Source organism: Sceloporus undulatus, chromosome 4, assembly GCF_019175285.1.
Source record: "Sceloporus undulatus isolate JIND9_A2432 ecotype Alabama chromosome 4, SceUnd_v1.1, whole genome shotgun sequence".
Taxonomy (NCBI): domain Eukaryota; kingdom Metazoa; phylum Chordata; class Lepidosauria; order Squamata; family Phrynosomatidae; genus Sceloporus; species Sceloporus undulatus.
The window spans coordinates 83,232,565-83,256,566 of NC_056525.1; the positions used below are offsets into that span (position 1 = coordinate 83,232,565).

Below are 24,002 nucleotides of genomic sequence, written 5' to 3' on the forward strand. Positions count from 1 at the left end.
CCAGCATAATCTGACAAAAGAGTGATGGTTCATGCCACCTTGGGTTCCAAGAGAAAGGTGGCAAATAAGGCTAAAGCAATCTGTGATCCTATCTCAACCTCCTTTGGATAACTAAGTGTTATTTTCAAAATAGTCTATGAATGCTTTCAGAAACCACACTTTTTGTGTTTGTCCATTTTATTGAAAACATTCTGATCTGCATAACATCAGCTGATCTCAGGTGCATCAAAATGAACAAAATCACTTTTGAAAGATTCAAAACACCAACACACTCTCTCAAAAAAATCAGTCTGAGAACTCAGAATAAAACCTGCAATACAAGGGTTCGAATGCCAAGGCTTGACCTCATTAAGCCTCAAATACTTGGGTTAAGAATGGCTGAGAGAGTGGGGTAGTGGTAAAATGCAAAATTGTTCTAACTCATGGCTTGAAAACACCCTCGGGCCTTAATGTGGCATCAAAATAAGGGCAACATCAGTGCCATCCAAGGGAAGGGCATCGGGGGATATAGCTGAGAAAGCCTTCTCCCTTAACTCCCTTCATGGTCTACTACTCCAAACAGAGGGACAAATGAAGGCCTCCTGGCAAAAACAAAACAAAACCGAACAAAACAAAACAAAAATAGGGAGAGGTACTCCCTCAGCAAATGAGGCCCTGAGCTGTTTAGGGTTTTAAAGTTCAGTTGGATATCTACTAGCAACCGATGCAACTTTTTTAAAACTACTGTTATATAGTTTACATGTGGTTGTTCCTGCCATCTGCTCAGTCAGTCCTCAGGGGCAGCTCCAGACAAATAGCACTGCAGTAATCTGAACAGGAATTTATGAGCATGTGTACCACTGTAGCCAGGCTGTCCCTGTCCAGGAGTGGTCACAGCTGGCAGACCAAGAGCAGTCTTGATCCATGGAAACCATATGAGCATTTCCTAGAATAATACCAAACTTCCACAGCTGCAGGAGTGCAAGTCCATCAAGAGTAGATTGCTTACTCATTTGTCAAATATTGGGACTACTGATGTACAGAGTTTGCTCTCACTGGGATTCTGTTCATCTTAATGATCCTCATCAAGCCTGTTACATCTCAGGAGACTGATCCAGGACTTGCATCATCTCAGTTGAGTCCACTGATAGGGAAAAACCAAGCTAGTTCTTCTCAGCATATTGATGGCACCCAAACACTAAACTGTAATGGCTTGTTATAAATATTCAACAGATAGAATAAGGACAGACTTGAGCCCTATGATGCTCCACAACTTAATAGCCTCAGAGCTGAACAGAAGTACCCCAATTATCCTCTTTGTAACTCTCCTACAAGTAAGAGCAAGACGACTGTATCCCTGTGTTGTCCTAGAGTCACAACATTAACTGGCCCTAGGAGTTCTGCTGGACTAGTAGTTGACTGTGGCTACTTTAAGTATGCCATTTGATGCTGTCCTACCCCCATTTTTTTGGTGGATTATTTGCCAGTCATAACCTGTTCTCAAAGGATTTGTGTACTTATACTCCAAGGATTTGTGGAAAGTGAGGGAAAATTGCTCTATTTTAAAAAAAAAATTCTCCCAGCTATACTGCAAAAAAGTACACCACTGATAAGAAACGGTTAAGTTAAACAGGCCATACGATGACAAATGTTTTGGGGATGAATAGGACAGTGTAATATGATGGGGCTACAGTGATGAGACACCACAGGGACTGCATTACCAATGGCATACTTCCATTGTTTGAATAACCTAATTGGAAATTGAAATGATCATTCAGGAGAAAGCCTCTATGATCCATTTGCACTCCTGTCATAAGAGACATCATTTTGGTGTTCATCTACATTGAGATCTTCATATTAAAAACACACTACCTTAGATCCCATGACAAATTACCTTTAAGATGTTCACAGGACTTTCTTAAAAGTCTCATATCCCCTCTTTCCCCCTCCAGCCACCTGTGCCCCTGATGTGGGGCAACCTCTCTCTCCCACAGCATCTTTACAAGTAGAGGGGTCTTCAGTGCTCTAGAGATTTTAAAAAATCTCTAGAGCTTCAGGAAGGAAGAATGCAACAGGAAAATGTCATTCCAAGAACTTCTTTAAATTCTCTTAGGATTCAAGTCATACAGATAGCAGTCTTTGCTCTTGCTGCATATAGAGATTTTTAAAAAACAATTTAAATTATGCCCATAATAACAGTGATAAGTGGTACAAATGTAACACATATAGAAAAGTACTGCCTCATTGTATCTTATGTAAAAAATGATGATGTACAGATAGCGTACAACACAATGAAATAAATGGAAACTTAGACAAAATTATTCCATCATTTTGTGTAAGTGTGGGTCCAAACCAAGATGGGGCAGATTTGTAGATAGCATGCCAGAATGATCCTCATAAATTATTTCTGCCCTCCAGGGAATTTTTTTCTGTTTATGTGTGTATGGTAAAACAGATCCTGTCGCATTTTGAAACATCCCACAAAGCCTGTTTGATCGCAGTCCCACAGAAAGACAGAAAATGTGTGTCCTATGGAAAACAATGTCCACAAGACCTTTTTAATGCATCTATTACCTATCTCACTGTTTCTCCATACAGTCTAATTTTAAGAAAGAAGGTCCTTAAGAAATTGTTTCTGATACCAATGTAATCTTAAAATGTACACTTAGACAAATGAGGTATGTAAATATATTAAAGTTATTTTTCCCCCAGTAGGAAAAATGTTTCCCCCAGCATTTCATCAGCAAGCATTATACAGTTCTCCCTGCATTTTTTACCTTGCTGATATGAGCAGATTATGAGGTTGCATTTGTGAGCATTAAAGGTATATTTAGTCATTTTTTAGAATCTACAAGATTTGTTTCTTTTTTTTTCCTTCCAAAGGTTTGTTCTATTTTGGCAGTAAATCTTTCAAGGTCATAAAATGTCCTCATAATGAAGAAAAGAAAATAAAGATTACAGTGTCCCCTGAAAAGTTTAAAAGGGGGCAAGCTTTGCAATATGATGCAACTGGCTATGAGCCCTGGTGGCGCAGTGTTAAATGGCAGTACTGCAGTCACTCACTCACAAACCACAAGGTTTTGAGTTCAATCCCAGCCAGGGGCTCAGGGTCAACTCAGCCTTGCATACTTCTGAGGTCACTATAATGAGTATCCAACTTGATGGGGGCAATTAGCTCACAGTTGTAAACCACTTAGAGACTGCTCAGTGTGGTATGAAGCAGTATATAAATGAAGCTGCTATTGCTAGCTCTAATATGAATATTTTCTTTAAAATATGAAAAAAAAAATAAGTTGTGTTAGAAATACAGGCAACGCCCTAGCTCAAGATGGAAGCTGTTGGTTTCAACCTAGATATCAAAGAGCTGCTTTAAAGGTCAAGAGTGGGACATATTTATATACAACTTTTAAAAAGTAATATATGCTCTCTAACACTAATTTGTTTCTACTTTGCATGTTTTAATACATTTCTGTGGACATAACACTAGCTAGGTTGTCATTTTTTGCTCCAAGTATTCCAATAATTTCTTGACCAAATGTATTGCTTTTAAAAAATGTTTTATGTGTGCAATTATACTGAATTTCTAGATGCTTTATAAAGCAGATTCCAAGGCCCCATTAACGGGCTGGACCCCTAGAGGCTGCAGCACCGCTGAAGCTGGCTGGCTGGAGATCAGATCACCCCTTGGATGAAAAACCACAGAGAACCCTATGTAATAGCAAAATGTATTTTTTTAAAAGAGTGGAATGTCAAGATTTGTGAAATGGTTTCAATGTAGATCTTTTTAAGATCTGTGTTTACAAGTCCTGCATAGACCTACAGCTGAAACCCAAATGGAAATAATTAGGTAAAACTCAAACTAAAGCTCAAAACCATGTGACACATAAAGATATCATCAGAGTTCTAGAGCACTTTATGGGTTTCCTAAGATGTATTGACATTTCAAACAAAATAGAGGAGGGATGAAATAATGAAACAGCCCTCAAAAAAGTAATCATTGGGCATATGATTTTACCAGACATATGTTTTAATAAACTTGTATGTTTAGTTCCCAATTAGCTTCTCTTTCATGTTAGAGAAACTTTACACATGAATATTTGAGCTGTAGTTTCATGTGACTCTCTGCCCAGCATTGTAGATTCATGTTTCGAGTAATAAAAACACCAGATAATAGAAATGTGCTAAGTGACTCTTTGAACCTCTTTGACATTCAGTTACTTTATGCAATATGCAGTTAATTAGGCAGACCAAAGGGAGCTTTCAGAATATTAGGAATAAGTTTCTGTATGAACATATGCATGCATGCATGGGACAGAGAAAACTGTCAATCAACAAGAACTAGGTGTCAGAAGCATCTGATGCACTCATCTGTCTCCCAGTTTTAATAAAAATTAGGCCTGCTCAGTCACTTGGTAACTGCAGTTTATCCTTTCCCACCTCCCAGGCACTTCCTGAATGAAGTCTATGTGTTAGATAAATGGTTGAATGTATGGTCATACTTGGTCCCAAGTTGGTATAACCAGTTTTTAAAAATTGCACAGAATAGGTTTTAAAAGGCTGTTTTATTCCCAGAAAACTGTCCACAATTTACCCCAGCATAAGCAATCTCCCAATGCAGTGCTTGGCTGAATGATTTCTCTTGAAGTTTAAAATGTGAGAAACTGTACAATGTAGCAAATCTCTAGCTACCTTCCAACTCCCCCTTGTTCACTAGCTTAGGCTTTCCAGAAAATCAGTTTATAGTACAACAATGTACAGTTAACCATATGCTGAAGGAGATCCAGATGCCTCTTTTAGCTAGTGCTTCTGTCACACTGTCCTCCACATTAAAGGCAACATTTTCTTAATGGGAAAAATAAGACTCTCTCCACTCCTACTTAAATTGGTTGTCAGTATTCACAGTGTTTTATGGTTACTCTACTAATATAGGAACCTATTTAGAGTATGTGTGACTCTGTCTAGTAAAGGACAGAATCTCTCACCACATTTTATTTTTTTAATTTTTAATAATGCAAGTATCCCTCTCTACAACAAAAATGCAGAAGTGCTGATATAGTCCTTTCATCTCCCTCTCTCCCAAAAGTAAGGGAAAAATTGCTCCCATTCCAAAACAGCAGCAATGCCATTTTAAAAACATCTAAAATGTATTTTTTAAAATGTATTTAGTCTGCTCTTCACAGGTTGTGTTTCATTGTGTCTTGGTAGCTATCCTCTCAAAACAGTAATACAGACTTAGGGGCAGACATAGTGAAGCTAACAAGAAGTTTATTCTATACTGTGGGTGCAGCAGGAATATAGAAGAGAAACACTACTGTTGAAATAAACTACCACTGCAGCAAGGGTACCAACTTACTGCTCACAAAAGCATAGAGTCCTAAACTTTGCTTGAATTCTAGTAAGGTTACCTACAACCCAACAAGACAGTACAAAAACAACAAGTGGTGAACAATTTTTATTGGATGCAAACTTTCATAGACTACAGCCCTCTTTATCACATACAACTGTAGTGGACTGTAGTCCACAAAAATCTTGTCAATCTTGTGCGTACCACGAGACTTTTTGTTATTTGCAATAGAGAAATATGACTATCTTCCTATAATTTTTTTTTACAAGTGAGCGTAAGGGTCTGAAATATACATTTCAAACAACATAATAGTGTTTATGTTGTGTTTTGTTTTCCAAGGCTAAGGATGTTAAAGCTGTCTACAGGATTGCTTGTTATTACTACTACCTTAGTATGATATACAGAATGTAAATCTATTCCTCCTTCAGCCAAAATCGCTGTATGTTGCCCTAGCACAGAGGCAGAATGTGTTTGAATAGTAGTCACTAGGGAAGATCAGTTATCCCCTTTTGTCCTGTTTGTGAACTTCCCAACAAGCATCTGGCGAACTAATGTGCAAAACTGGATGCCAAAGCAGATAGGTTTTTTGTTAGAACAAGCAAGGCTCTGTTTGTATTATAGCCTGTTTGTATTATAGTCTCTTACAAAAAATTCAATAAGAAAATATTATTTCTGAGGTATTCCTTCAAAGAAATGTCAAAGAGCCCAACACACAATGGGATGTTTTTGTGATTCGTTCAACACATCTTCTGTGCACCTCTTATAGCTTAGCTTGCACAAACTCAAGAAAGAACCTGACTACAGACAGTATACTTTTCTAACCCCAAGCTTTGTTAAGATTTATGCATTTGTGCTTTTGCCAGCAAAAGGCTACCTGAGATTAAGTATGCTTAAAATAGCCCTTCAGCAAAGAAGGAGGAAAAAATTGTCAAAACTTGTTATGACTTCAATGTTCAAAGTTTCATTCATGTACATCTAAGTTTGAATTGTATTTTAAAATACCTTGACATGAAGACTGAAGAAATACAATACCTGGTTTCCCATTCTGATGGGGGGCCGGGGACCTCCTGCGTATCTTGGTGACATAAAAGGCTGTAAACATATAAAATTAATTCAGTTGCAATGCAGATGCAAGAGTGGTAATAAATATTAGGGTTACTTCCTCACTGCTGTACCTTAAATACTCAAATTAATTGTGCCTTCCTTATTCCACACACAAGCACACTCACAGACATCTCAGACCAAACATCTGATTTTGTATTGGACTGCAGACCACGTGGATTAATATTTTAATACATTGAATTTCACACAACTTGTGTATTTGCACAGACAGAACCCCTCAGACAAAAGCTAAGTCATACTTAAAACTCTTCTCAGGCATTTGTTGTATTTTATTTCTTTTATGGTTATTTGGTTCAATAAATTGTGACAGTACTAGGTACAGCTGCTAAAATTAGCACAAGGAGAATGCCAGCTAAACTGTTGATACATTTTCATAGACTGGTAAATGAAAGGGTTGGGGAGGAGAGGATTTAAACTATTCCAATGACAAGTAGTAAAAACAATCACTTAAACCATATAATGAATGTCTACTACCATTCAGGAAAAAAAAAAGAATTAAAAAAATGATATTTGTATGCAAATTAGCATGTCTAAAATTGAAAGCTACTTTCTAATCTAATGTCAATGGAACAAAATACTGTACAGTCAAGAGAAACAGACTTCCTAGTGGAGGTGGAATGAAGTGGAATGAAATCAATACTGAGGGCTCATATCTTGAGTAGATGTAAATCTGCAGAGCTCCACAAACTAGTAGAGCTTAAACTGGTTAAATGAGCGGAGTGATGTGGCTCCCACATGCTTGAAGAGTTCACACAGAACACAAATATCACAGCAGTGCCCTGCAAGGTCTTTACCTGACTGTGGGGTCCCATCATGCTGTTGGGGTTGTGAGGTGGAGGCTGTGCGTGTGGCGAGGGCTGAGAGCCAGGCGGTCCCTGTGAGGTTAGATAGTAGAAGGTAGTTATAGGTCAGGCACAAAAAATGTGCAGGAAAATATCTGGCTTAAAAGGACAAGCTGGTGAAACTTTATAGGGAGCAAAAGGTTTGTTTCTACACACTGCAAACTTTGAAAATTGGGTTGGGGAGAGGGAATCAATAAACTATCAAGCGCACTGTAAGAGTTATTATAAACCAAAGAAGACAGGCAAAGAGGATTGTTGATTATGTGTTCAAGCATCTGGGTCTTTTAAAATCCATCTAAAGCTTAGGTTTCTAGTCCCTATGGCTATACAGATGGGATTGAAAATGCAACTGCAGTTCCTCTAAAGACAGTAAAAACAGATGTCAAACAATAACATTCATCCTTTTTCCACATCACATTTCTAAGTCTGTACTAGAATTCTGACCAACTGAGTCCTCTGGCATTTGCAGTATTTGGAATAGCAAATGAAATCACTACTAGAATAGCATCTTGGCTCTGATCTGGATCCACTGTTCAATGGACAGACTAAAATAGGTCCAATGTGTGGAAACACATAATTTGTGAGCAAACATTTTCATTGCTGTACCTTAATAGATGCAAACTGTGATCTCAATTAACATAATCAACTCCAGAATATCTTTAAAAAATGCTTCATCTAGTGTAATACTGGAAGTTGCACACATGGCATCACAGAATTGCAACATGTCCACCAACTGTGCCCTGGCATCTGCCCACATTAATACACACTTTATTCAAATTATGCTAATCAGGAGAATTGAGTAAACAAGCAAACAAAAAAAAACCCTGCAATTCCTTTTGGCCATGTTGGTCAAGATATGGGTTTGGAAAATATAGCTTCTACAAGCTGAACAAAAAGTCCTCTGGTGCAACATACTGTCTCAATTTTTCATGAGTCTGAATCATTAAATGCATTTCATTTAATTGTTTGAAGAATGTCTATAGAACTTGCTCACCACTGTATTTCCTAATCAGAGTAGCCAAAGTACTTTGCGATTTCACTTGCTCTGTGGGTCAAGAATTTGGTACCAGAAAGGAGAAGCAAGAAGAATTATGAGGAAATTCTGGTTTTGATTTAAATTCCTTATGTAGGAGGCCCACTTTATTAGTCTGCCAGCCTGTGATTTTAAAGAACAGATTCATATGTGAGACTATGGTTTTATTATTTTGAGATTTCAAATATCCTTCAAGAAGATTACATGTTTAAATAAATTCCTTTTTACAAAGTTTTTAAAGCCTGCTAAGCAAACCCTTTTCCAACTTGTACTGTGTCTAAATGGAAGATTTTTTTAGCAGCATCAGCATTGGGAGGATGGTGAAGAAGCGTAGGTGAAACAGTCTTTTGGCGGCAGACTGGATCACCTTCTTTGAGTAAACAATTACACAAACCTTGAACAAGGAAAGAATGGGATTCTGATATAGTCTGCCTCGCCAGCTATCCTCAACATGGTAAAAAACACACATCTAGGGGTCTGGTTACCAAAATGAAAATCATAAGAAACATGGATGCTGAAAGAAAAATTCATCATTGGGAGCATTCTGGAAGAAGCTGTCAAATGATCTCTAAAGGCTCAAAGTGCTAGGCTGATCTAATGGGACTGTTGCATTGTACATGTGCATATTTTGTTAGTTTTGAATAAAAAGTTTGTTGGAAAGTGTTCAACTGTTCTTTTTTGTGGTACAGAAACGATTCCTATTCGTTCCATGTTACTTCTGACTTTGATACCAAATTTTATGTCATAGAAGCAATGCTCAGGAGCACATCTACTTCATTAACTTAGAGGTATGTTTTTATGCCTGAAAAGAGGAGAAATTACTTGGTGTAGTTTTAACTTTGCAATACAGCCACACTGGACTTTTTGTCCAGCGAATACCATTTCAATTTCTTTCATTCCCGGAAATGAGAAGTTTATGTTGAAAAGTGTGCTCCAGAACATGAATATTCAGATTTACACTATAATATACATATGTTCCTTGTGCAATGTTTTGCTCAAATAAAAAGAAAATTGTAATTGGTCTGGAAAGCAAACAAGACTTGTAAGTACATTATGAGCAGCAGCTACACACTTCAGGAAAAGCAGAGGAACAGATGTTCTATACCTGCCATGTTAGTAATTTCAACAAGTGTTCGCCTTCTAGCTGCTGCCAGCAATGGCACGGTTTGTTACCATGAGCAATTTTCTTAATTAACAGACATTAATTAGCCATTTAGCAATTTTGCAAGCATTTGTTTAGCAGCTTTCCTAAACATGAATACCACTGTGATAATGGTACTGATTAGAGGATCCCCTAATTAACAGTACAGGGAAGGAAAATTGAAATCACATAAATTTAAAAGGGGAGGGGAAGTTAATGAAGGCAGGACATATTTGCACCTGCAAATCTTTTGTACTAGGGAAACTTGAGTGCAATGTAAATAAAAGAGAAAAAATGGTTAGGAGTTAACACAGAAAGATACAAACGGAGCTCTAAAACAGAAGCAGACACTCTGCTTGATCCTCCAGGTTATGTTTACGTGATCGCAGAAACTGATTTCCCATTGCATTAATAAGCCCCATTGTATGTAGGGTGCTAACATTTGCTCATTAACTCCTTTAACTGAGAATGAAGAATTGCTTCCTGCAAGGTACTTTTTTTTGCTCTAGTATTGACATTCAAATGCATGCCCCCAATACTGGATGTGGAAGATACATGTATGCTTCAAACACTGTTTTCCATTCCTTGTAAGCAGTGAACAGGTCTCTGCTTTTGGGTGTTTTTACAGAAAATGCCATGTCTGAAACATATGTGTGAATTTCATTTCTATCACAACGCATGTGCATTTTGTACTGATACTGAATAACTTTTAAGAGGCAACCTTCATAAAGAACATATTCTTCACTAATTTATCACATGCTCCACCTTAAAAAAACAACCCAAAGTCTATATTCTTTTTATTAGTTTCCAGAAAGGTAAGGTGATAAATTATTTTAAAAGTATTTACAATTAAGAAAAAGCATATGGCACGTAACACATCTGTTTGCAAGTTAGGAGTTAATGGTCTCTGGGATAAAGGGTTGACAAAGCTTGAACTTAAAAATTAAAACTTAACATTCATTTCAGGAAGTCAGCTGTTCAGTGATACCACCCAGATTCAGAGTACCTCATGGATTTTCCTCTTCTGAACCATATTTTTTAATTCTTAGCCGAACTTCTACTGAGTGTTCCCTGTGTGATGTGACAATGAATTATCTCCACAAAACAATCCATGGCAATTGATGCTGCTATTGGCAGTATCCTGTTTTAGCTTCTGAAATGGCCTCTGCATGCCCAGATCACCTACTGGCAGCAACTGCAGATGGGCTTAATAGTCTAGCTCTGTCTACAAGAAGAGTGCCAAGATCTATATGGGTGTTGAATCCTGACAATACTACTACACAATTCTTGTACTAGAGCAGGATGAGAAGTAACAAAGCCGTTGTATGCACTACAGGCAGGAGATAAAAATTCATCACTGATGCTATAAAATATCATGCCAAAACCATGCCACTTGGCAAAGCCTAGAAACATGGGATATAAAAGGTTGGACACATTCACACACAGCAAATCTATGTAGGACGCATTCCCTCTTGCTTCTGGATCACCCTACTTACAGACCCAACACTTCTATAAAAACCAGGCCATCTGGCCAGAGAATGTCACAAGCAAAGTGCCAATTTAATATCTACAACAGAAATATGTGCTATATCATCATTTATTGCATTTCACAGACAGCGTGATGTAGCTGTTTGAGCATTGGACTATGACTCTGGAGACCAGGGTTTGAATCCCTGCTCAGCCATGGAAATCCACTAGGAAACCACTTGAGCAAGTCACACACTCTCAGCCCCAGAAAACCTGGTTATAGGTTTGTCTTGGCATCGCCATAAATCAGAAATGATGTGAAGACACACAAACAACAACAATAACATATCTCCACTCCTTGCACACTACATAATTACAGAACTATGATTTCAAATTATCTGCCACAGTTCCATCCTACAGAATGCTGGGATTTGCAGTTTAAGAAGGGGCATTTAGAATTCTCAGCCAGAGAGCTCCAGTGCCTCACCAAACTATATGCCCCGGGATTCCACAGGGTGCAGCCATGGCAGTTTAAGTGAAATATAGAGTTGTAATTGTGAAGTGTAAAAGTGTTCTTGGACTTGCTTTAATTTCTTGATCAGGATTTGACATAATTTCTTGATCAGAAAGTGACATATACTAGTGGGCCCTTCTTTTCTGTGGGGATTCCGTTCTGGATCCCCCTGAAGATGCCAAAAACCATTGGACCTCAAGTCCCATGGTGTTCAATGGCAGCTTACATGAATATGCACAGCTGCTCCGCCAGCACTGCATAAATGTATGCCCATTGAAATCAATGGGACTTGCCATCTGCAGATGCTCAAATCCGTGGATGGCAAGTCCACTGCTGGGGCGGGTGCACTGTACCTATAGTTCAATGGTACAACAGTATCTCCCTGCCCCCTTTTGATTTATTTTAAACACAGTTGATATGCAATTTTATTTTCAATACATAGTCTCTATTCAGTGAACTCAGGACAAGATACACAGGGTTATTCTCCCTACAACAACTCTGAAATAGGCCTGAGGAAATATTTTGGGTTTCATAGTTAGCTAGAGATTCAAAACTGCACCCATCTGCAAACCCAACACTATATATGATCCATACTAACCCTCCCCTATTAAAAAAAAAGTGTTAAGAAATACCTTCTACTCAAGATATAACCTAACAGATTATAGTACTTTGCTTCATTTGTGCCTCCTCAAAAGATAACTTCTACCTTTTTCTGAGGCACACTGTAGTTTTCAAGCAGAAATAATATGCTGTTAATTGAAAAGGGTAGTGAAAAGAAAACGACAAAGCCATTATGTTTCCCAACTGTATCATTAGCTAACTACTAAAGGAAATCCAGCAGTTCCAAATATGAACAGCTTTTTAGAAAGCACAAAGCAACCATCCAACTATTTCACATACATTCATTTATGGCAACAATCGAGCAAATTGGCTGTAAAAATGAAATGTTCATAGAATTGAGAACGAAATAGTCAAAATACCTCAATTGAAATAAGAATACTTAAGCCGGTACCCCACCACACCATTTCTACAACAACAAGAATTAGTGGCCTACAACATTTACATTCTCAACAGGTGTGCATCAAATAAGAGAATAAGGGTTTGATATACACTTCCATCAAAAATCCCTTTCTGAATCTTCACTTCTGTCATATAACGGAGCCAGCACATGTACCATTCTCACAACATAGCAACATCTCAGCATTCAATTATTTAATCTTTCACAATTTACTATCGAGTAGTGTAGCTACTGAGCAGCTAAAGTAGTGAAGGATGACAATGGCAGAGGCTCTCTGACTCCGTCAGAAACAACAGTGGCACTATTGCTAACACTTGTTAGTACTATGCAGCGGAAGGCATGATAAACCCCCTTTTGAAGATTTTTTTAAAAAAAACTACAGAAACCTTATGATGAGACAATGTGAATGAAACAAGATGTACTCATTAAGTTACTTGGGTAGAGCAGAGGACTACGATGAGTAGCTAGTGGCACAACTAGACTAAAGCCAAAAGGAAGTTCAGCTGTGGATATGCTTAGAGGCAAAAGGAAAGTCCAAAGCTGCACAACACAGGAATGTAAGAAGTATGAATCAGGGGAAGCTCAACATAGTAAAACAAGAAATGGAACATATAAATATTGCAATACTCGAGGTGGACGAGTTAAAGTGGACAAGAATGGAACATTTTGAGTCCGACAATTACACAGTGTTTGTACTCAGGAAATGAAAAGTTAAGAAAAAATGAGGTAGCATTTAGAGTGAGTAGAGATGTAACAAAAGCAGTCAAAGGCTGTAACGTGAATTAGACTTCAGGGAAAACACATTAATATAACCATAATCCAAGATTTTGCACCAACCACAGAGGCAAGAAAAAGAAACTGAAAGATTGTATGTGAGAGTTTGAGAGGAAACTGATCACACACCGAAATGGGATTTTTTTGTTAAACAAAGGTACAGTGGTGCCTCGGGTTACGAAATTAATTCGTTCCGTGGCACCGTTCGTAACCCGAAAAGCCTTCGTAAGCCGAATTGCCATAGGCGCTAATGGGGAAAAGCCGCGATTCCGTGCGAAAAAGCCGAAAAAAGCACCAAAAGTTTTTTCGTAACCCGAAAAAACATTCGTAACCCGGAACAATGTTTTCCTATGGGATTTTTTCGTATCCCGAAAATTTCGTAACCTGGGTATTTCGTATCCCGAGGTACCACTGTAACTGGAATGCAAAAATAGGAACAGAGCCGAATCAAATAAGGAATTTATAGGAAACTTTGGCCTAGGATCAAGAAATAAGGCAGGAGACTGACTGATGGCATTTTTGTGAGCCCAACAGTGTGTTCATTGCAAACATATTCATCGAGCAACCCATGAAGTGACTATACATGGACATTACCTGCTGGCCAATGCAGAAATCAAATGGGCTACATAGCTGGAAGTAGAAGACCAAGAAGTTCCATTGTCTCCACAAAAACAACACCAGGAGCACCTTATGGCATAGTCCGTGAACTACTAATAGCAAAAGTTAGAGTACAGCAAAAGAAGAACACTAAACCAACCATCATGTCAAAATACAACCTGAGGAACATCCCCATAGCATTTAAAGAGAATATGAAAAATAGATTTGCACTATTAAGCCTAACTGACCAGGAACCAGATAAACTCCAGTCTGAAGCCAGGGACAACATCAGGGAGGAATGCAGAAAGGCCCAATCTGTATCCAAAAAGAAAGATAAGCCTCAATGGATAACTGATGTAACTCTTTTAACAGTTAGGGACCGAAGGGGAGGAAAAATTAAAAGTGACAGAAATAGGGTCATAACGCTAAATGCAAGTGTTCTGCGACTCGTGCACAAGGAAAAGAACTACTATACAGTGCGCCCACACCATACGCATACGCTGAAGCTGTGTGGCAATCAAACAAATGGTGCACACGACCTTGTGAGCACGCACCTCACTGTTTGCATATGTGGGATTTCCCTTATGCGGGGAGGGGGTCTGGAACGGATCTTCCATGTAAGGAAAGGGCCCACTGTAATTATCAATGCAGAGAAACAGAAGTGAACCAATGAAAAAGGAAGAACAAGAGATCTCTTCCACAACATCTGAGAAATCAAGGGAAATTTAAACCAAGAGTAGGGATGACCTACACTCAACAGGGGAACACATTACATGACTAAGTAGAAATAAAAAGACGATGGAAACAATATATGGGGGAAAAACTATATAAAAGAGATGAAAGGGTGACACATTAATTTGAGGAAGAACCATATGAAGACGAACATACAATTTTAGAAAGTGAGGTGGAAAGTGCACACACAGCACTTGGGAACAAATGGCACACCAGCAGAGTTGCTTCAATCTACAGAGACAGAATCAATTCTAACTTTAATTAAAAACTGTCAACAAATATGGAAAACGAAACAATGGCTGACAGATTGGAAACGTTCAATATACATTACAATCCCAAAGAAAAAGAATACTAGAGATTGTAGTAACCACAGCAGCACTGCATTAATTTCCCATGTAAGCAAAGTAATGCTCAAAATTCTACAACAAAGTCCCTTACCATATATGGAGCAATAAATGCCAGATATCCAAGCTGGGTTCAGGAAAAGAAAAAGCATTAGGGATCATAATGCAAACCTATGTTGGATAAAGGAGTGCACGAAAGAATGTCAAAAGAATCACTCTGTGTTTTATAGACTATAGCAAAGCCTTTGATAGTATAGATCATGAAAAGGTATGGATCACTCTTAAAGAAATGTGTGCCAGAACATTCAATTATTCTGAGGCGTAACCTGTATTCAGAACAACAGGCTACTGAGAAATGAACTGATTTCCAATTGGCAAGAGAGTCTGGCAAAGCTGCATTTTATCACTCTACAATTAAAGGAGAAAATGGTGTAGGTAACATAGCAAAAATGGAAAGAACTAGTACAGATTTTGTAAAAGGTAGACAAACCCTGCAAAAATTATTGCCCTTCCATATGTTGGTAAGCTAGACGAGGATCTCTGATAGTTGTACAGGATTTTTTTTAAAAAAGCAAACAAGCACCAATGGAAAATCAGCTGGCTGAAAGACTGTTGGAGATATGGCATGGAACTATGCTTTTGAACACATTGATCAACTGCTTGAAAATGGTGCAGATTACCAATGGATGAAATCTGCAAAAGTACTAAAATATATATATATTTAAATCCAGAGCAGCCTGTGAGGAGTATAAGGACTGGAAGTAGGCATTGAAAGAATAGATGAAATTCCATGTTGGCAAGTACTGCTTCATTTTGGAGGGCAGCCGATGGGGGTGGACAGGAGAGAGATAATCTAATAAACTAGGCACATGGGAAGGAAGCCTAATGTATAGAGGTCTTTTTCACACTGCCAATCCTTGTTTCACATTCATTTCAAGGACAGTGCCTCCATCAAAAATTTACTTTTACTTTTACAGTGTGTCAACCCATGTTAAAAACAAACAAATACACCTGGCATTCTATCTAAAGTATACAAAATGCAAGAGTTTTTGTCTCTATAGGATGCAGATCAGACCCTATAGGAACATCTAGCAAAGATGTCATTTTTAGTTGTGTGGGCTGTCATATTTGCAGGCAAACACCTCCTTCTTACTAGGGTCCCTTTCACACTACACAATTACATCACTATGATTCCACTTTAAGTGACCTTCTGCATCCTATGGAATCCTGGGATCAGTAGTTTTCAGAGGCATTATACCCCTCTAGCAAGGAATTCTTAATGCCCCTTCCTCAACTGCAAAGCCCAGGATGGAATAATGGCAGTTAAGGTGAAATCATTGTGCTAAAAGTGAGTAAGGGCCCCTGATACAGGTTGACTACCCTTTATCCAGAATGTTGAAATCTGATGGCTGAGATGGTGATAACCTTTGCTTTCTGATGGTTCAGTGTACACCAACTTTGTTTCAAGCTCAAAAATTATTTAAAATATTATGCATAAAATTACCTTCAGGCTATGTGTATGAGGTATATAATGAATTTCATGTTTAGATTTGGGTCCGGTTTCCAAGATATCTCATTATGTATATGAAAATATTACAATATCCAATCTGATACAATAAAATAATTTTAAAAATCCCAAACACTTCTGGTCCCAAGATTTCAGATAAGGGAGACTCAACGTGTACTAGAAGTGGTCAGGTCTTGCTTGATGACAGAGGCATCAGGCCAGTCACAAGTGGGAACAAGCGACTGAACTGCCTCCTGATAACTGCTGTGTTATCTGTAAAGCCAGCAAACTGATTAGCACAGGTACAGCCATATCATGGTCCCTACTCTGATGAGTCAAACCAGAATGGAAATGTAGATCTTATCCAGTGAATCTCTTCTTCTGACAGTATTCATTTTATTACTCTAACAACCACAACTAAAACACTGATAGTGCTAAACTTTATTTAGCACCATCAATGTATATCAAGTTTCTGACCTATACGTGCAAAAATGAAATGGGGAGGGAATAGTCTCTGACCCTAACCTACAGGTAGCAAAAAGGGGTTTCCAAATCACTTTCAAAGTTTTATTTTCCTTGAGAAAAGCTTTCAAACACATTGTACTCACTTCCAAGCAATAAATGTCAAGGAAGGAATAAAAGAAGGAAGGGACTTCATGAGAAAAGTAGAACTTAAGTTTCATAACAATTATGGAAAAGTTTGAAAAGAAATTAAAAGTGATAGAAAAATTGAGAAAGTTAAATTTATCCCCTTTGAGTAGAATTGCAGTAATAAAAGCATATGTCTTGCCAAGGCTTTTATTTCTTTTTCAAATGATCCCTAGTACAAGAAATAGAATAACTTTTGTGCAGTGGCAAAAAAAAGGAGATTTTCAGATTTATCTGGCAGGCAAAGAAACCCAGAATAAAATTTTAAGCATTGGACATTGCTAAGGAAAGAGGTGCCTTGGGAGTCCCTAATATCATATTGAATTTTGAGGCCTGTTGTTTTGTATGGTTGGAGGATACATATTGCTTAGAGATGTAAGACTTTTGGAACTTGAAGGTCATAATTTAATATTTGGTTGGCAGCGTTATCTTTGGCATTTTAAAATCACTGTATTAGAAATGCTCTCCTAGAGTCTTTTCTCTAAGATAATATTAGCCACCTTACTACAGGAAGCCTTTTAAAGGAAAGAATGGGTTAAAAATGGGAGATGGTTGCTTTACTATGACCTTTTTTATCTTGAACAAGACAGTTGGAAGTTTAAATTGAGGGAGATGATTCTTAAGGAAAGCAAAGATCTCAACTGGTTTGCATATATGCAACTTAAGGACAGATTCAATCAAAACTAGAATAATGCAGCCATAGAGGTTAGAGAAAATGAGGTTAATTTAGACTTGTGTAGAGATGATGACTATGTAAAGAAGTGTATAAATGGCTTCTGAAACTAAAGACAGAAGATGAAGCCAGTGAAAGATTATATGATAAAGTGGGCCCAAAATGTTAGGTGTAATGTTTATATGGATGTATAGGGGAAATGTGGTCTAAGAATATAAAATTTACATTGTGCACTGAATTAAAAAAACAACACCTCTATAAGATGATGTACAGGTGGTATCTAACTCCAAACCAGCTATCGAAAATGGCCCAGAATGTTTCAAATAATGTTGGGGATGCCAATATAAGGATGGCTTATGGTTTCAGAAGGTGAAAAGTTAGTGATCTAAGGTTTATAAGTTTGTTTTTTTAAAGTAAATTTTGTAATGTTACCAGAAATGTTTTTGTAGGGTATTATGGATAAAGAATTGGAGAGTAAATATGGATTACTTCTTTGATATATGACAGCAGCAGCAAGAATGTTACTTTCTCAAACTTGGAAAAGGACTGAAGCACTGATGATGGAAGAATGTATTGTTAAGGTTGCTGAACTAACCCAAATGGCCAAATTAATGTGGGTTCTAAAGGATAAACCAACTGGAGTCTTTTTGAAAGTTTGGAAACTGTTTTTGGATTTTTTGAGCAATGAGAAATCTTAACTATGTAACAGTAATCTGTGTATGCAAAGGGATCTTGTAGCACCTTTGAGACTAACTGAAAGAAAGAAGTTAGTAGCATGAGCTTTTGTAGACTTGAGCTTTGATAGATTTGAGCTGACTTCCTCAGATAAGGAAGTATGCTCAAGTCTACAAAAGCTCATGATGTAAACATCTTTCTTTTAGTTAGTCTCAAAAGTACTACAAGATTCCTTTGCATACTGATTTTCCAAACTAACATGGGTATGTCTTTGTATAATAATCTATAGTTAGGGATTTTAGTAATTTTTGTAGGATTATTTACTGTACTTGGATCCGTAATGGTAGTATAATCTCTCTCTCTCCCTCTCTCTCTCTCTCTCTTTTTTCTTTTTCTCATGACAGTCAGGAGACCTATTGTGTATTAGTTATTTCCCCCCTTTTCTGTATATTACTTTGATTGTAAATTAAATTGTTCACATTACAATGAAAAATAATTTTTAAAAATAACAGCAGAACTGAAACCTGATTTCTGAGATAAACATAGATACTGAGTGCTGCCCCCACAGAGGCAGGAACTTCTATGTCTGGGAGGGGAAGTACAATCGACCCTTGGTATCCAGGGATTCAGCCATCCAGGGCTTGAAAATTTTCAAAAAAATATAAATAAATAAAAAAAACCCACAAAAAACCCACACCTTGATTTTCCATTTTATAAAAAGGAACACCATTTTACTATGGCATAATATATAATGGGACTTGAGCATCCATGAATTTTGGTATAGAAACATTAATCTTCCCGAGCTGATATGTTGGGCCTAGAAGCCACAGTGCCAAGAAAAGGAGAAAGGAAAAAAGAAAACCCAGGAGAAGATAAAAGAGAAAGAAAGAATGAAGAAAAACATAAAACCATCCTCTGCATCCTGATTTCAGGATCCATAATGTCCCTTTGCCTCTACTCAGAAAATTAAAGGGGAAAAAAAGATTAATGCCATACCCTCCAGTACATCAACTCAAGCACAAAGACTCTGTCTACAGGATCACAAAACGTTCTCCTATGTCTCATGGAGAAACATTAGAGTGATTCCACTCAAATTACCAGTTTTAATTAAAAAGGGGTTGCAAATCAATTTTTGCTTTTAAACCAAACTGATTAGCAAGTAGGTTATTGCAACTCACAGCAGCAGAGCTTTTCCTAATTCCTTAAACGAAAGTGACTAGTGTTGGAAGGGCATTCATCTAAGCATCTAGATACCATGGTCCTTAATATGAAAATGCCTGCATTAAACACACACCTTTCTCCACAGGAGATAAAAAAAATAATTGTTTGGGCAGGGAAGCCCAGTGGTTAATTTAATCTACTTCCAAGATGCTCGCTTGCTCATTCTCACTTTCACTGTGCATGCCTCTGCACAATGTATGTGTGTGTGTGTGCGCGCGCGCACGCACACACACACATATATAGGTTGGTTCATAGGGGCTTATTGGAACAACAACCATGCCCACATTGTAAAAAAGGGGGGAGAAATTATAACACAATTGCAGGAAATTCAAGACTTTGTGAGGCATTATTTTGGCAAATAACACACACCAGTAAATCAAATCCTCATGGTCACATCAGCTTACAAGAGTAATGCTCACGACAGATACTTCTGGAGAATATAACTGCAGATGTACAAACAAGCAGATATCTGAGCAAAGTACTGCTTTCTTTCTTTCTTTCTTTCTTTCTTTCTTTCAACTTGTTATGCAGCAATGGGAGGAGCTGGTGGCTTGGGCGAGAAACGGCAACAACAAAAATCTGAAAACATTTGCTACTTCCTGTCTGCTACCCTGGGGCCACTAAAACTGCCATGGCTGGATATATTAAAAAAAAAACCTTGTAGTCTTACAGTCCCCTTTCTGCTGGTGCCCCCCAACCAAATGGTTTTCCCCTTCCAGCTTTTACAGCCTAGCTTAAGATTCATTTTCTACCTTTTCTTTAAAAACAAAGCAAAACAAAGAAGCCAGACCTCTGGATATTGTTATCTCTGTAAATATTTGCAGATGTTGTAGGACCAGGGAGAACTGCAATTCAGCAGAGACTGAATTCTCTCTCCTCCCCCTCCCCCCTTTCTCTCTTTCCGTCTCCAATACACTCAGTTATAAATCAAGCACTGAACTGAACTGCCTGCTAATGCCGGTTAAAAGGTGCAGAATGTGAAGAGCAAAATAAGGCTTTTTCATGTAAGGAAGGCAACATTTCTGTGCATGAACACTATTTAAGGATCCCAGGGTCTTTCCATATAGTTATTGTGCAATAAAATGTTAGTTTATTTATTTGTTATACTCCCCACCCTTTATTCTCACTGCAATCTTACAAGGAAGGTTAATTTGAGAAAGAGTGACTGACTCAAGGTAGCACCAAGGGAGCTACAACCTAGATCTCCCAATTGTATAGCTCCAACATTACTCTGTATTGACCCTACATTAGTAGCTCTGTTTCCTTATTTTGCATGTTATCTGGTAACTCACCCCCCATAAGCCCATAACTTTATACTGACAGATGTCAAGCGATCAATAACTCACCTTCCTATTACAGGACTTGTGCACCCTCCAAACCTGCTTGGAGGACTAGAACCGCTTCAAAATAATGTTCATGCATTTTATTTCTTTGTAAAGTCACTTAAGGAGGAGGAAGAGGAGAAAAAAAGGCACAGTACTAGGAGAATGGTATTCAGCTTTTTCCCATGAAGCCTGTTACACATTAATGGAGATATAAAGCCTGTCAATCCCAGATGATCATATGTCGAGAGAACAGGGTACTAAATTGGCTCAATACTATTATAAAATTATTAGCAAGCATTTCATTTCTTTTGTCTGCTTGTGGTCACAACACTGAAATGTACATGTGTTTCAAAAAGAAGCTACTTCACAATTATGTATTAAGAGCGCAAACAATCTCGAAATGTTGGAATATGCATGTCACAAAGACTTATGCAGTTTTGATATAAAGCTCAAGAAAATGTATCTTCAGTTTAGCTGCAAAACTCCAAACAAGGATAAGGAACAGGAATAACAACAAGTCACTGTTTGAAAACATAAGCAACTTAAGACTCGTGTACATCTCTGAAACCCCAGTGTGTCCAAGAAGGCTCTGCCATGTAACTTATATGAGTGCCATTAACAAAGCCAGAGCTTTCTGGAAATAATGTATTTTAAAAAAGTTATTAGTAGAAGTAAAACCCTCCAAAACAGATCAGAACTGTGGCATTGGGGGAGGAGGGGATTAATTGTGCTACTCCACAACTATGTTCCAGTTAAATCACCACACTACCAAAGTTGCCATAAGGCAAAACATACAGGGAACATATGGGTATTTTTTTTCTTATCAGAAAGCCAAAAACAGCTTCACAGTGTGAGTTGGTTTTAACTGTGAAATTAATGCAGAAGAAGGGCTAAAGACCAATGTCATGTTCCTGAACTGTCGTTTCTGCCATGTGTGATATTACATTTTTTGCAAACACTGGATCTTAACCAGGGCTCTCCCATATGATGTCTAGTTGCACCCAAAGTCTACCTGTCATTGAGTTTGATGTATGTGTGTGTGCTGCTGAGAATTTTAGAGGGGAAAGATATTTTAAATGAATATCAACTGGTATATAGTTTCACAGATAAGGAACAATAAAAGGAAAGAGCAAGTATAAATGAAATTGAGGAAGAGATACCGGCTTTAACAAGCAACAAAATGCCAGAAGAATGTAAAAACTAAGGATGAGAATATAGAGAAATCAGAGGTGAAAGATAAGTAAGAGATAGAGGATGAATACATGGGAGGTTAAGCAAGAGAATATTGAACTGAATGTGAAAAGGGAAAGTCACCATGAAGAGAAATCACACTAAAGAAACATGATCATATTAGCATGCATAAAAAGGAAGATAGATGATAAAACAAAACAGAAAGAGACTTAAGTGTAGCAACATGGCCAATAACTGTGCAATCTTATGTGTATTTACTAAGAAATCACAAACTATGATGAATGAGACTTACTTCAATGTTAAGTGCACGCACTCCAACAATGAACCCAGGACAAAACAAAACAAAACATGGCCAGGAAAAACCAAACTTTATCAATAATTGACACTTCAAAAAAACTGCAGTGAAAAAGTCCAAGATTTATAAAACAGAGAAATACCAAAACATTACCAAGATTTCTAGCCCAAGGAAGAAGATCACTAACACCATCCATAAACAAAATTAAACAATAGCAGAGAAAGAATGAGAAAAAGAGAATCTGATGGAAAAGCATTCTTTCTGAGTCCAGACAGACATGAGGAAATAGCAAGATAACACTATGAACTGTTTAAGAGACAACACAGAGAGAAAAGAAAAGCGATGTTTGTTGCAGTGTGCAGTGTTCTGGTGCAAGAATGGAGCCAACCAGTCCCAGGATACTCTGCCTCATCTTGTGCAAATTTAGGGGGTTTCTTGCAGCCTGTCCACACCTTCTTCTTATGTGTGAATGCTAAATGGTGCCATTTCAGTACAAAAGGATACAGATACCCATTAGTTTGAAAGCATAAGGAAACTGTCAGGGAGCACGGAAGCATACAATATTCACCCTGCTTTGCACTCCATCATTAAGCACTTTGCATTATTTTTCACTAGAAATGGTAATATCCAAAAAGCAGTTGCAGAACATTTCAGCCTTTCTGGACACACAGTAAGCGATTTACAGGTTGTGGTTCTTGGATAAGAAAATTACAAAGGAAGACTAGAAAGGGAAACTGCTGGATTGAATTATATTCACAAATTTCAGTCCTTTAGAGGAGGTATGAACAAAGACAATAGGTTCATGGCACACTACATATATTAATACAAGAATGCCTGCTATGGCACATATAACAAAAAGAATCTTCTCAGAGATAGTTTTGAACTCTGGGAAACTGATTTATTACTTTTGCAAATCAACACTAACTGACCACTGAAATGATCTGAAAGATCTATATCATTACACAGCCTTTTGAGCAACACTTCAGGTTGTTGCTGTTGTGTGCCCTCAAGTCAGTTCTGACTGATGGCAATCCTAAGGCGAACCAATCAAAGGATTTTCTTGGCATAGTGGAGGAGTTCAGAGGGGGAGTCTGCCTTTGTCTCCCTCTGAGGCTGAGAGGGTGTGACTTGCTAAGGTTGCCCAGTGCATGTCCATAGCCCAGTGGGGATTCGAATCTTGATTTCCAAAATCACAGTCCAATTACTACACCACACTGATTCAGCAAGGGTCATGAGCTCCATCTTTCTGGTTCCTATTATATTCCATACATAAGGATTTATTATTACTCCCTGCTGCATCCAAAATGTGTTTATATCCACAAAAGCTCATGTGGAAATAAAAATCAATTAGTCTTAAAGGTGCTGCCACATTTCTTTTTCTCCCTTCCTCCTTTCTTCCTCTTTTTCATCACTTTGTGTAGTTATCACTGATCTTTGGAGAGGACCTCTAGGAGTATATACAAGTCTACAACTCTCTCCCTGATTATCTGAAACCCCTCCTCAACCAAGGTTCCCAGTATGAGGAGGCTATTGAGTATAGAATACCATAGTAGCCCACTA

At 37.9% G+C, this 24,002-nt stretch overlaps 1 protein-coding gene across 4 annotated transcripts in view; it reads right to left on the reverse strand.

Annotated features, from left to right (window-relative positions):
• Positions 1–24,002, reverse strand: part of SSBP3 (single stranded DNA binding protein 3) — a 197,624-nt gene that overhangs the window by 17,437 nt on the left and 156,185 nt on the right. For 2 of the 4 annotated variants that reach the window (XM_042462612.1, XM_042462611.1), the window contains exons 6-7: positions 7,240–7,320; positions 6,356–6,415 (exon numbers count right to left, since the gene is read on the reverse strand). In XM_042462612.1, coding sequence (XP_042318546.1) covers positions 6,356–6,415; positions 7,240–7,320 — 141 coding nt within the window. The remainder of the gene's footprint in view (positions 1–6,355; positions 6,416–7,239; positions 7,321–24,002) is intronic. The other 2 variants (XM_042462614.1, XM_042462613.1) reach the window with 1 other exon arrangement.